At 37.9% G+C, this 14,475-nt stretch overlaps 1 protein-coding gene across 6 annotated transcripts in view; it reads right to left on the bottom strand.

Moving 5' to 3' along the window:
- Positions 1-13,594, bottom strand: part of RIPK2 (receptor interacting serine/threonine kinase 2) — a 43,640-nt gene extending 30,046 nt beyond the window's left edge. For 5 of the 6 annotated variants that reach the window (XR_004680472.1, XR_004680471.1, XR_004680470.1 and 2 more), the window contains exons 1-3: positions 13,093-13,594; positions 8,292-8,445; positions 5,789-5,944 (exon numbers count right to left, since the gene is read on the bottom strand). Coding sequence is in view for 1 of the 6 variants with exons in the window: in XM_035011486.1 (XP_034867377.1) it covers positions 5,789-5,944; positions 8,292-8,445; positions 13,093-13,265 (483 nt within the window). In the remaining 5 variants the exon portion in view is untranslated. Of the gene's footprint in view, positions 1-5,788; positions 5,945-8,291; positions 8,446-12,226; positions 12,871-13,092 lie in introns of those variants that run through there. The other variant, XR_004680474.1, reaches the window with a different exon arrangement.
- Positions 13,595-14,475: the final 881 nt, after the last annotated feature.

The following is a 14,475-nucleotide window of genomic DNA, read 5'->3' as shown; positions in this document are numbered from 1 at the left end:
TTTGCTAGAATGATAAGCATTACTATAAGTAGAGTTTATTTTTATGCCACAAGTGAAAAATGTTATTTATTTATTTATTATTTATCTATTTGAGAGAGAGAGAGAAAGAGAGAGCACAAGAGTGAGAGCACAAGTGGGGAGGAGGGAAAGGCAGAGGGAGAGGGAGAAGCAGGCTCCTCGCTGAGCAAGGAGCCCGATGTGAGGCTCGATCCCAGGACCCCGGGATCATGTTCTGAGCCGAAGGCAGACACTCAATTGACTGAGCCACCCAGGTGCCCCCACAAGTGAAAATGTTAAAAAAAAAAAAAAAAAAATCTGAGATGTGGTCTCACCTTATACCTGAACCATAATTTGCAAATTCCTGGGCTAAATGTTGGTTTGAATACAGTGTTGTAGAAAATGTATTCCTGAGCTTGCTTCCTTATGTGCTCCTTCACCTAAGATCTTCATCTTTATTTTCAAACCTGACCTAAAAACCTTAATCAGAATTCTATGAGCTGATTTAGTCTGGTTTTCACATGGAACTATACTTCTCCCCTTTCTCTGTTACAAATAATACCATTAAATTTGACTCATTAAATCTGGATCTTCAACAGAAGGATAAAAATGAATAATGTGAGGGAAGGAATAAGAATGCCATGATTTCTTGAAAGTCTTGATAAATTTATTATTCAGCCATGAAGACAGAGAATAAGAACTTTCCCATTCTACACAAGATCTTAAATATGATTTAGCTAAGGGCTTTCTTTTTAACTAAAAAGATGATTTTAAAAATTAGAGGAAATTAAAACACACTACTCATAAAAATCCACAATCCTCTCACCCTAGTAGAATAGCTATTTTCATTTACATATACTATCCATATCTATAAAACTATAAAGTTATCATCAGTAAGAAGTTACGAAGAATAACCCTAAAGTATTCTGGTTTCCACACCGGACTGAGAGAATAGCAGAGAAAGCAAATATGGCACATATAAATATTTTCATTTCAAAGAAGCGTATCACTAGTTCATTTGTATCTAAGGTGCACTAATGGACACGTGGCAGATAACCAAACTAATGTATCCTTTTTAAAGTAGAAAAGTCTCAGTTGACCTTAATCAGTAGTAAACATTTTTCTTTCAGATACTATGTTTCTGGTCAGCATTCCAGTGAGAAAACTTACCTCAGAAAATGGTAGCAAGGTGTAAATTTCCATTTAATTTCATTAAGTATTTTTAAAGATACTTTGCACTTCATTTAAGGCCTTTCCAAGAAAATAGGTAGATTAAATAACTGTTACTTTTTCATGAGTCAGTGATGAACTTTGACTTTTAACGGACATTTATAAAGTACAAAGTAGAGACACATAAGATGCATGTAAAAGAATGTCGCTAATTTATAATAGTATTAGAAAGGTCACAGCTCTGTATGTACTAAATTAATAAAAATTATAAAAACTAAATCTAGCCAAACTATTCTAAATTCTATTCATATCAAAGAAAGACCAAGGATACCCTGTTGATCAGCGAAAACAAGAAAGTAAGAATCATTACCTATTACTTTGCTTCTGTTTACTCTGCTAAGTATAGTTTCCAGACTGAGATGAAGAAAGTATAGTACAAGGACATTGAAAGGTTTAAAAAATGCAAATCTCAGGTTATTTTATATATATTTCAGGTTACTGAGAATACTTGCAAATATCTCCATGGTGCTATCAGTGTTCTTTGTGGGACAGAATGGAGAGGTACTACAGGATATGAGAAAAGTAAATGACATTCTGACTTTCAAAAAGGAAAGGAAAATGTTGATTTTGCAAATCTACTTATTGGTAGACACTATCCTTAATCCCTGCTTAAAAAATTTATAAAATTTAATAAAAGGGATATCAGCAAGAATTCATGAAAAACAAATTATATCAGACCAATGGTCAATTTCAGGTCTCACATGCTATATCCCAAGTCCTTGGCACAATGCCACTGCTGCTCCATAAATATTTACTGACTAAAATTATGACCAATTTCATTTCCTTTTTTGACAGTAGTAGTACTGTCAAAGAGTAAATGTTAAAACAGTTTGCATATTATAAAACACTCTGTTATTTTATTTATTTTTTTAAAGATTTTATTTATTATTTATTTGACAGAGAGAGACATAGCGAGAGAGGGAACACAAGCAGGGGGAGTGGGAGCCCGATGCGGGGCTCGATCCCAGGACCCTGGGATCATGACCTGAGCCGAAGGCAGACGCTTAACGACTGAGCCACCCAGGTGCCCCCACTTTGTTATTTTATAATAACATGCATGACTACTAAGTTATCAGGCCTATCTGGTATATATAGAAGATCCGGAATTCATTCGTTTATTCAACAAATACTTAGTTAATGCTTCAATATGGCACCTGCTGAGCAGGTGGCAGTTAATAAAATAGACTAAATTTCAGTCTTTGTGGAGTTTATTTTCTAACTGGGGGAGACAGTCAATAAACATATTAATGATAATATGACAGATGGTGAAAAATAATATGCAGAAGCATAAATCAAGGTACAAAGACACAGAGGAACTGGGTAGGTCATCAGGGAAAGCCATTCTGAAGAAGGTGAGGGAATAAGCCAGGAGGACACCTGGGAAAGTAGTCAAGCAAGGACCCCTGATGATATTCTCAAGGAAAAAATGGAGAAATATGGGCTGTAAAACAGTTCTGCACAAAGTAGTCCACACAAAATTAATGATTATTCTCCAAAAGTGCTAAATAAGGATTAATATTGACCTGGAAGGAGGTTTAAGCACCATGTTGTGAGGCTCTGATCTGAGCTCTGTACTGGTTAATATTTAATCATGACTTAAAGATACAAAAACTAGCTAATTAAATCTGAGGATGACACAAAGCTGGGAGACAAAGTTAAAATCCTTGGGCTACAGAAATGATACTGAAAAAGATCTTAAGAGGCTGAAGTGATCACTCAAATCTAACAAAATAAACTTTGATGATGTCCAGAAAGTATTCTGCAAAGTACACAATAAGGAGACGTGACTTAAGCAATAATACCTGAACAAAAGAACCTCTCAGGGCTTGTTGATGTTAAGCCCAATTTAAATGTTGTGATATGGGGCGCCTGGGTGGCTCAGTCGTTAAGCGTCTGCCTTCGGCTCAGTTCATGATCCCAGGGTCCTGGGATTGAGTCCCGCATCGGGCTCCCTGCTCGGCAGGAGGCCTGCTTCTCCCTCTCCCATTCCCCCTGCTTGTGTTCCTGCTCTCGCTCTCTCTCTCTCTGTCAAATAAATAAATAAAATCTTAAAAAAAATAAATAAATAAGAAATAAATGTTGTGATATGATCACCCCCCAAAAGCCAATGATTCATTAAGTATTAAACAAAGTGCTTAGGGACCAGGGAAATGACACTTCCATTCAAGTCTATATTCATAAGGTCACAAGGAGTATTTTGTTTCATTGTGAGGATAAAAATTTAACAGAGATTTAAACACAGAAGCATCTGGATAGCACCTGCGATTAAAAGCAATGTAATAAGGAAGTTGGCTGAAAGAACTAAGGATGTTCAGAAGACAGAAGAACAAAACATGAGTGTATGTGAGGGGCAGGGGGATTATAGCCATCTGTAAACATTGAGAGGGCTGTCATATGGGAAGTAGAATTGGATTTATTTAGTTTATCACAAAAAATAGAACTAGGACCCATGGATGAAAACAAATGGAAGGCGTTTTGATTAATCACATAAGGAAATATCAATTTAAGTATGGATATTAAGAGTCCCCTGTCATAGACTAACTGCCTTGGGAGATAAGGGACTATCATAGTGAGGATTCAGACTTGAATGGACTTGCTGACCATTAAGGCACTTCTACCTGTGTGGTTTTATAGCTGATGTAATAGATTAGTTTCTTTTTTTAGTAGTACTGAGATGGCAGCTTGCTTCTTTTCCTTTCCCCTCCCATTTTATTCTAGGGAGAGGAAGTGCCTTTAACAGGGGTTTTGTTTTTTATTTAACTTTTCTCACATTTTTTGTATTAATTTTTCTATTGTTCCAACCTCCCTGTTATTTTTTCTTTGAACATTTTTTGATATTTACAGTAATCTCTAATTACATATATTATTATAAGAAGTATAGCAAAATAACATAAAAATAAAGTGAGTTACATTTAGTGTTAGTTACTTAGCAACTACTTTTTATTTGCTGTCATCAGTTAGATACAGGGTAAACTATGAAATCACTACTACACCTGGGGCCTTTAGGCACCTAAATCTTATGACCTTTACGAAAGTTAATTCAAAGTAGGTCCTAGATTTAAATGTAAAACATAAAACTCTAACACTTTTAGAAGATAACTAGAAGAAAATCTTTAATACCTATGGCTTGATGAAGGCTACTTAGATATGACAGCAAAGAATTATCATAAAGGAAAAAAAACCCCTGATAAATTGAACTTCATCAAAATTAAAACTTTTCTTTGTGAAAGACCCGTTAAAAGGATGAAAAGAACAAACCACCAAGTGGGAGAAAATATTTGCAAACTACATATCTACATTTTAAATATGAAGGACTCATATTAAAAAATCTAAAGAACTCTCAAAACCCAGTAATAAAAATCCAAAGGATCCAATCAGAAAATGGGCTTAAGACATGAAGAGACATTTCACTGAAAAGGATATAGATAGCAAATGAGAAAGTGTTCAACATCATTAGCCATTAGGAAAATGGAATTAAGACTATGATGAGCTATCACTATATACCTATTATAATGCTAAAATAAAAAACTGTGACAATACCAAATGCTGGTCAGGATATGGAAAGGCTAGGTCAATCATACATTGCTGGTAGGATGTACAAAGGTACAGCCCCTCAAACAGTTTGGTAGTTTCCTAAAATGCTAAACAAACCCTTACCCAGCAATTGCACTCCTGGACATTAGCTCTTGGTTATCTAGAGGAACAAAAACTTATGTTCATTCAAAAAGTTGCACAGGGTTGTTCACAGGAGTTTTATTGTAACTGCCAAAGACTGGAAACAATATAAATACCTTTCAGTAGGTGAATGGTTAAACAACTTTGGTATACACATACCATGAAATACCATTTACCAATAAAAAAGAACCACTATTGATATAAGCAACAACTTGGATGGATCTCAAAGTATGCTAAGTAAACAATATTAATCTCAAAATACCACATACTGTATGATTCCATTTATACAACATTTTCAAAATGACAAAATCATAGAGAACAGATTAGTGGTTGTCAGTGGTTAGGGATAGTGGAAGGGAGGAGATGAGTGTGAATACAAAGGGGTAGCATGAGTGATGTATTTGTGATGATAGAATAGTGCTGTATCTTGATTGCTGTGATGGTCACACATGTGATAGAGTAACACATAAACTATATACATGCATTGTAACAATGTCAAATTCCTGGACTTGAAATTGTACTGTAATTACATGTAATGTAATCACTGGCAGAAACTGAGTGAAGGGTTCATGGACTCTCTTTGTATTATCTTTGCAACTTCCTGTGAATCTATAATAACTGCAAAATCAAAAGAAAAAAAAGGGCTTACTTGATCATTTCAATTAAGGACATAATGACTTTGTATTTTGTACCATAATTCTATCTATCTTTTAAGTCTAGGAATAACTAAGCCACTGAAGCTGGAAGAAGGGACACTGAAGAAAAGAATTATAGGCTATGGAAAACAGAGAGATATTAAATTGGTTAAGTAGAGAAAAAAACACTAAAAAGTTTTTAAAACTATTAATCTCAAGGATGCAGATAAACTTTTTTTTTAAGTAATTACCTTAACATGAAATTCATTATCCAATAAAATATTTTGAGTCTTCAAGTCATGATGAAGTAGAGGAGGATTCATATTGTGCAGGTAGTTTACACCCAGTGCAATTTCATGCAGGATGCGAAATCTCAGTGGCCAAGCAACATCAGGATATTCTGTTTTCTTCATATATATGAAAATAAACAAAACTAAAATAAGTGACCATATTCATTACATTTCCACTTAGAAAATTAAATACTCTATGTGGAAATACAGTATAAACAAAGGTCAAGACATATGTTCATTTTTATTACATAGTATCCTGGTATCAATTTGGTATTATTTAACATCCATGTATATCTTATTTTCCTCAATTTTTAGAAAAAATAATGATGACTTTATAGTACTGTTATTTCCTTTTAGTTTATGTTGGTAATACAACTACATGGTATTGGCTCTTCTTTCTTCATTTAAACAGTTTTCAATTTTTTTTTTTCTATGTAATACCCAAACACATTACCTATACTCACATCTATCTCTCATTCTATGGTTTGTATCAAATAACTACATGCACACACACAAACACACAGGCACAAAAAATTTCTTTTTAGTACATACCATTAACTCAAAATTTATATTTTAATTTTCCTATTGATATAAAATCATACCTTATTATAATAATCATTACATCAATTAAAATTATGACCATATTATGTTTATTTACTAAGCATGAATTTCTCATACTTCTTATCGTACAATTTTTGTATTCTAGCTTGAAAATTTAGCTTTTGGAAGTTTTGCTTTTGTGAAAGAGACAAAGATCATTTTCATTTTTAAGTGTATGCAATACAGACATATTTAAAATATAATGTTTTATATCTTGGTACTTAAAGTGATATTCATCTGAACTTTTTGAACATAAAAGTTAGTGTAGCTTCCTAGGAGAATGAACATACTCAGAAAAATTAGATAATTTGGGAAGATCTGGCAATGATTCACCAGGCACCAAGCTACTGGATACATTCTAAATGACATGAAAAAGTATGCTTTTACTGAAAGCTCAAATCTGTTCTTGACAATTTTTTCTGCAAATGGGTAAGCGTATAGCTCCCTGATTAACCTGCTGTTTACATTCTATTTTGATTTTTTTCAACAGTCTTCTTTGAGGTTGGGGGAGAGTACTTCAAGATAAATCCCGCTCTAATAATACAACAAAGGAAACCAAAAGAAACATAAAACATTACTTCCTCTGGTATACACAGACCTCCACCCCAGTGAGTAACTGAATCTTTTAGTCTGTGAAAAGGTAATTTTCTTCTAAAAATTGTGTAGTTCAAAGGAGTCATAAGGCCTCTGTGCAGTATAGTATCACATGGAGGCTTTTGATCATGGAGACAGAGGTAGAACACTCACTCTATATGTTATGATTCCTTCTAGGGGTTGGCAGTCCCCGGAAGGAGGCTTTATAATTTCTAATGGGTTCCAATTTTGGGTATCAGAATACCTACTGGGTACTGGGGTGTGGGAAGAAAATATTAGAATTTATACTTATATTCATTTTTTTAAAAAGGAAATTGTGCTTATAATATTTGTGTCTTGATTGCTGTGTTATACAAATATTATACACAGACACCAGTTATTATACTCTGTCCTTGTCTCAGATGGTCCTGTCATAAATAGAAAGTGATATACGCTGAAATAAAGAGGAAGTCCCTCCACGAATGGCATCCATTCTCTCGTTTGCTTACAGAACGTTGTGATGTATCAGAATTTAGGAGCATCCACTAATTGGAATTTACAGATCATGTTACCAGATTTTAACTAAACCAACACTCACAAAACAGACCGAGTGATTTAAAAAAGACTTCTCGAGAGAAACTGTAGGTTGCAGATAGTATTAATATAAGATCAAGCAAACAACAATAGATGAATACATACAGTTTGAGAATAAGAATCCACAAATTTGCTTACTGATAAGAATGAGGACCCACCCCTCCAGTTTGCTTACTGATGGGATTTACAATCAAAGCCAGAGTAACTAGTACATTGATAAAAAGATAAATGGCTCATGCCTTTGTCTATTATTGGAAAAACCAATGTATTTGGTACTCAGAGACAGACTTATTTGGCCTATTTAGAACTTTATGGACTGGCATTATTAACATTTAATTTGAATCCTAAATTGTTTTTAAGATAAAATAAAATTTGGCTTAACTAACAGGAGGTTATATAGTGTACAGAGTTTATCTGTTCTCTTTCCCTCTCCTACTTCTTTATATATACATGTGGTTACTAGAATTCAGTTTACACCTCAGGAACAGTAACCTAAGCAAAATAACCTCAGTCCTGCAGAATGCAGCCTGACTCTCTTGATATTTTTAACAACACAAAAGAAGTCATAAATTGTCTAACTTTACCACTGTAATTGTTTTCCATTCTTATTTTGACTCATCTATGGCTCTCCAAATAATCTGATAGCTAGATAGCTTGAATAATAGAATGATAGCTACTAAAAATGCACGATACTTACCCTGTGTAGGAGTTCATTTAATGATCCATTTGGCATGTATTCCGTAACTATTCCCAAAAATTCAGGCTCATTGCAAATTCCCAAAATTGGAAGAATGTAACTAAATCTAGCTTTGTGTAAAATTTCAGCTTCTCTTAAAACATCATTTCTTTCACTAAAGAAAGAAAATGCATAATTATTTCAAAGTAATGAAAAATACACAATAATCATGCCTATAACATTAAGACTAGATTTTTCCCCCCATTAATTGACCTCATGTAAATTATGCACTTCTCTGTCCCTTAGTTTCTTCATATTTAAAGTAGGGATAATACCTGCCCTATACATTCCACAGGTCTGTTTAGAGTCCATAATAACTTCTCTGAGCCACTGACAGAAAAAAGTGTGATATACACAGGTTATTATTATTGTACTTTCCTAGGAAAGGAAAAGGACACAATATTTGAGAAAGTTTATAAAGTCTATTGATATTAGAATTATTGCTGTTTGAATTAATTAAAGTTTATGTTGTATTAGATTATATTTGATTAGAATATTATATTAAATTTCATGGTTGCATACCATGTGCATTTTTTCCAAATACTTACATAATACATTTAAACGCTGTAGATTTAAATGACTAGATGATAATAGTTGCATAAGGGTCAAAAATGCTTAGAAATTATACAGTGGAACTCAGGAAAAGAACACCTAGAACAGGTAAATGCTTGTAACAGATCCCTGGGGCAACTCTGGATCCCAGGTTCATTTGCTTGTTCATTCACAAAACAAATAAATACTGAACATTTATTATGAATAAAAACTATGCTCAACATTATGGAGAATATAAAGATAAACACAGTCTGTGTCCTCAAGCTGCCAAGAAATTTTTTAAGAAAAATAAATACTCATTGTGATTTTGATTTGCATTTCCCTAATGATTAGTGATGTTGAAGACCTTTTCATATATACCTATTGGTCATTTGTAGGTCTTCTTTGGATGTGTTAATTATCTTGATCTTGGTAATCACTCCACAATGCATATGTCTATCAAATCATCATGTTGTGCACTTTAAATATATATAATTACATCTGTCAATTATTCCTCAATAAAGTTAAAAAAAGGAAAGCAAGTAAAAAAAAGAAAGAAAATACATACTTAAAACATAAGGCAGAATGTGATAAGTGCCATCATAAACAAATAAATAAATAAGCAAGCAAGCAAGTTAAGTAAGTAAGCAAATGAATAAATAGAGAACTATGGGGAACTCAGAAAAAAGAGTAAACTTTGGGCTAGGGGAGTTGAACGGTCTTTAAAGAGGGATTTCAACTGTACTTTAAGGGCAGATAGAATATCAACCATTGGTAAAAGGGCCAAGATGGATATGGCCTCCAAGATGGGAGGACTTTTGCTTTTCTTTCTCATCTGTGTGTCCCTCAGACCTGAAACAGGACCTGGCACCTGGTAGATATCTAATAGATATGTATCAAATGTATTCAAGGAAGTTACAGTGAAGGTTGTGTTTGGAAAATGGCAGATTGTTTAATATGAATCAGGATACCTAAAAGAGCATGTGAAAGGAATGAAGGTGAATAGGGTAGGCTAGAGCCTCATCTGAGAGCCCTAAAGCCAGGTGAGGGTATTTACACTCTATTTGGTAGTTAGCAAATTGTGATTGTAGGTTTTTGAGCAGGGTAATGACATGAGTAGAGCAAACTTTTAGGATGACTATTTTGGCAGAAGGATGTACGATCAGCAGAAATGGGCAGAGTTTGAAAGTCAGGTGTTAGAATATTACAATACTAATTAAAGATGTGAAGCAATGAGAGTCTGAAACTATAAAGGTCACAGTGAAAATGGAAAGAAAAACACTAGCTGAATAGAATGCCCAGGCGGTGGTGACTACGGTAGACATATATTTAAAAAAAAAAAAAAAAAAAAAAAGGCAAGGGAATTGGAGATGTCACTGGTTTTTACCATAGACAGATGTGTTGGTAGCAGCAATAAAACAGAAACATCTCAGGGGAGGGGGGTGGGAGGATGGGTTGGCCTGGTGGTGGGTATTGAGGAGGGCACATTCTGCATGGAGCACTGGGTGTTATGTACAAACAATGAATCATGGAACACTACATCTAAAACTAATGATGTAATGTATGGGGATTAACATAAGAATAAAAAAAAAAACTTAAAAAAAAAAAAAGAAACATCTCCAGAAGTTTATTGGATAAGCAATGATGGTTAGTTGGTGCTTAAACCACTCAAGCTCTGGATGAATGGCTGTTGAAGTAAGAAAACAGACATTCCACATCAGACTATGAGGCTTGCTCTAAAAGCAAACAAAAGCCAAAATAAAGCAAAAAATCTTATTTATGTTCTGAATAGATAATATATTTATATGTTTTAAAATTCAAGAGTTACAAGAGGACATAAAGTAAAAAGCTTTTTTCCTTCTCCCTGTTCTCAGCCACTTAATACTCTGTGAGGCAACCTATTATTCAGTTTATGAGACCTGTTTTAATTAAACTTATCCTCCCTAAATTGAAAAGGTAAGAGATGGAGGTCAACAAGAACTACATCTTATTGTTTAGCACTCTTGCAGGGAGACAGGGGATGGACTTGAAGATTTCTGGATACTGAAAAAAAAAACTAGAGAGAGAGCATGCTGGTGAAGTCTCAGTGATACTTAATACACTTATTCTTTCTCTCATTAAGAGTATCAGGCATTCTTCCTTCCACTGTGATCCTATTATGTGTCATACACTTTATATGTACTATCATCCGAAGACCAACCCTCTAAAGTTGGTTACCTTAACACCACTTTATATGAGGGCACTGAGGCTCAGATAAATAATTTTCTAATAGGCCAACATTAAGTGGCAGGGTTGGAGTCAGATTTGAATTGCAGTTGTGGGACTCCAAAGCCTGTGTTCTTTCCATTCCACTGCTTCATCAGAGAAAGGAAAGGATCAAGGAAAGTTCCTGAAGTCAGATTTCAGGAAAATTGAGTAAGTGGCAAAACAGAAAAAGCCAAAAATAAATAGGTCTAAAATAGGTTTTATATTTTTAAAAATAAAAAGTTACAGTTTTCATAGGCATATCACCAAAATTACCCAACTCAAAATTTCAGTCACAAAACAGTTATGTCATCCACACGATGTTTGAAGAACCAATCAGACTCATCCACACATAAAGAGTCGGGAGATTGTTGGGGAAGGCCCACTCATTGGGGAGAAGTCAGGTTACGGAGAATGACTCACCAATCACTAAAATAAAAACACGTAACTGCACATAAACTTATTTTTCTTCCAGATGGTCTCAAAGAACAATGCAAACCTTTTCCACACCAGAGCCCAAGTACATGGTTTATTATTCCCACTTTATAAGTGAGGAAATGGACACCCTGTGAGTCAACTGCATAGCCCTGTCCTATGCTCAGATTACAAGAATACTGCTAAAGTTAACATTTTAGGTAACAAGTGGGAAAAAGAACCTGATGCAGTAATGCCAGAGGGTTTAACTGGTCCTTATGACTTCTTTGACAACAGAATTTCCTACCAATTTACTGAAGAGTTTTAGGTTATGAAAGTTGTTAGTAAGAATAGAAAGGGAACCCCCTCTTCATTCCTTTGCTCTCAAATAGCACAAAACTTGGATAAATTAAAATCTTGAGAAGCAGCATCCAAAACAGGAAGATCAACTTGCTTTAGAATACCTAAAGGGTCCATTAGGGTTCGATATCCATAAATTTACATAGCTGATTCTAGAATATTTTCAGTCTTTCTAACCAACCACCACCCTTCAAACTTGACTACATACACATACACACATTTGCCAGCGCTTGCTCCACAGAACTCAAGGCCCAGGTGAAACACACACCACATCTCATCAATATCACTAGATCTGGATTATGATATACAAAAAGTGGGAACAATCTCCACAAGTGTCTCAAATTTACCGTGAGATCTGGCCCATCCAAGCCTGACAGCAGACAGCAAAGCAAAGCTACAGGCAGATGAAAGTCCAGTGAACGTTGGTAAGGCTGAAACTGAGGGATTCATCTGACATTGGGTACTAACAGCCTCTGACCAATCAGGCACCCGGCATGAATTCTGACATTAGATGGGGGGAGGAGAGGAGAGTGTTGCAATCATGGATGTTAACTCACTAAGGACTGAACGCAGGGCCTAGTTAAATCTCTACTGTAAGGCAAATACACAAGACTAAATGACTAGACCTACTGACTAATACATTCGATCACAGGTCAATGGTATAGGAATGAAATGTTTTTCTGAAACAGAAACTAATACTAACTTTCCCTTAGAACCTAGACAGTGCACGGAAATTGTTCAGGATGTGAAAGACACTCAAAATTTCTGGTCGTTTAATTGTTTTCTGATTCAGTGTATTGTTAGCAAAATAATACACATCCTTTGGGGACAGGCTTCCCTGCGAGAGCGAGAGGAGAAACCAAAGCAAGTACAGTCTGGTATCTAAACTTCCATGACCATACGTAATAAACCACAAACAAAACAAAACAACCGCAGGCCGACACCGAAACACCCTGCTTTTGGTGTCTGGAGAGAGGAAGCCCAGGAGTAAGAGGGACAGCGCAGGAGAGGGCGGTGGAGAGAAGAGGGGAGCAGAGGAATGCGAGGGCTGCATCTCCGGAGAGGCCAGTTCTCCCCACCACGCAAGCCCCGAGCCTCGAAGGGCTGCCCCGAGGCGACGAGGGGTGGGGCCGACCGCGAGCGTCGCCGCCGTTTGGGCTCTAGAGCCCGCCTGCTCGGGGCCGGTGTTCGGGGCTCCGCGGGGGTGCCCTACCTGTCGAGCAGAGGGGTGTGGATGTGCAGCTGCTTCACGGCCACCTGAACGCGCCAGTCTGCGTGGCGGGCAAACGACACGGTGCCCGACGCGCCGCGGCTCAGGTAGCGCAGGTCGGCGAGCTTGTGGCAGGGAATGGTGGGCAGGGCGCTGCAGATGGCCTCCCGGCTCATGGTCGCGGGCGGCGCGGGCTCTGAGGCCGCGGGCCGGCTCTGGGTGTGCCCGCCGCTTCGGCGGCTTCCGGAGCTCCTCGGCTGCGCTCGGGAGCCCGCACCCGCCCCCCCACGCCTGTGCCGGAGCCGGAGCGCCCGGGCACTACCCGCGGCGGGACACTAGGTCACGAGGCAGCCCATGCCGCCCGCGGCTCTCGCCAGTCGTCGCTTTTCTGGAGTCAGAGGGGACTTTTCTGGGTATCGGAGTCAACTCTGCCGGGGCTACGCGTCGAGGAGGAGCTTCCTCCCCCGACCTGGCCTTCCCAGGCGCACCAGCCACCCGAGCCGGGCAGTTCAAGCTCCTCCCTCCCCAAACTTCTCAGGTGACGTCACGGCAGACCCTGAGGCGGGGAGAGGGGCCCCGGACCCCGGGTCCCCGGCACGTGGTGCGGCCCCCACGCTCTGGGCGACACCCGCGGGGCTGGGGCGGGGCTTAGGGGTGGGGAAGGGAGCCAGGGACGCTCGTTTTGTCTTCTTTCCCCCCAGTTTTCCAGGTTTGGGGAAAAGTTTTCTCTTGAGGGAAAAAAAAAAGTTCCTTTCAGCAGCCTGCTGTCCGATTTTGGTCGACGTGCTCTCACACCAGGGAGGAATCTTGTGTGAGCCTCACAGTCATGGGGGAGTCTCCAGACCCCAGAGGTGGCGGGGTGCGGGCGGGGGCGCCGGATTACAGACTCCGCGCCTGCGCGAGACGCGCGGGTGAGGGGTGGGCGTGGTGGTGACTTCCGAGAGTTTGGCACCGATGAGCGCAGCGGGTCAGGTAGGGTGTGAATCCACCTGCCTACCTGGACTCCAATCATCCCTCACTTCCAGGTGCGTCAGGAGTGAGAGGTGGGTGATAAATCCTGTCAGAGTCTGACTCTGTTAACAAGTTCTGGTGTTTTGCTCGTGTTCCAGGCTCCTCTACTAGGGAGCTACTTTTCTCTCTCTCCTCTCTGGCGCCCATAACTATATGGAGATTGAAAAATAACTTTGAGAAGAGTCAGTCCCTCTGATTCCAGCTAAGACTGCAAGAATTTCTTTTTCATAGATCTGGGAGGAATGCATTTCATTTTTAACCCGAAACAACCAAACATCTTTCCGTTTTTTACCTTAGAACAAACACCTTTCTACTTGATTATTTTGTAGAGTGTGAGTGCGAGTATTGTATACAATACTAAGTACATACTAGGCA

This window comes from Mirounga leonina, unplaced genomic scaffold (assembly GCF_011800145.1).
Source record: "Mirounga leonina isolate KUSES-001 unplaced genomic scaffold, KU_Mleo_1.0 Mir_165, whole genome shotgun sequence".
In the NCBI taxonomy this organism is placed as follows: Eukaryota; Metazoa; Chordata; class Mammalia; order Carnivora; family Phocidae; genus Mirounga; species Mirounga leonina.
Note: the sequence above shows the minus strand (reverse complement) of the source record. Positions and strands in the feature narration are given on the sequence as shown.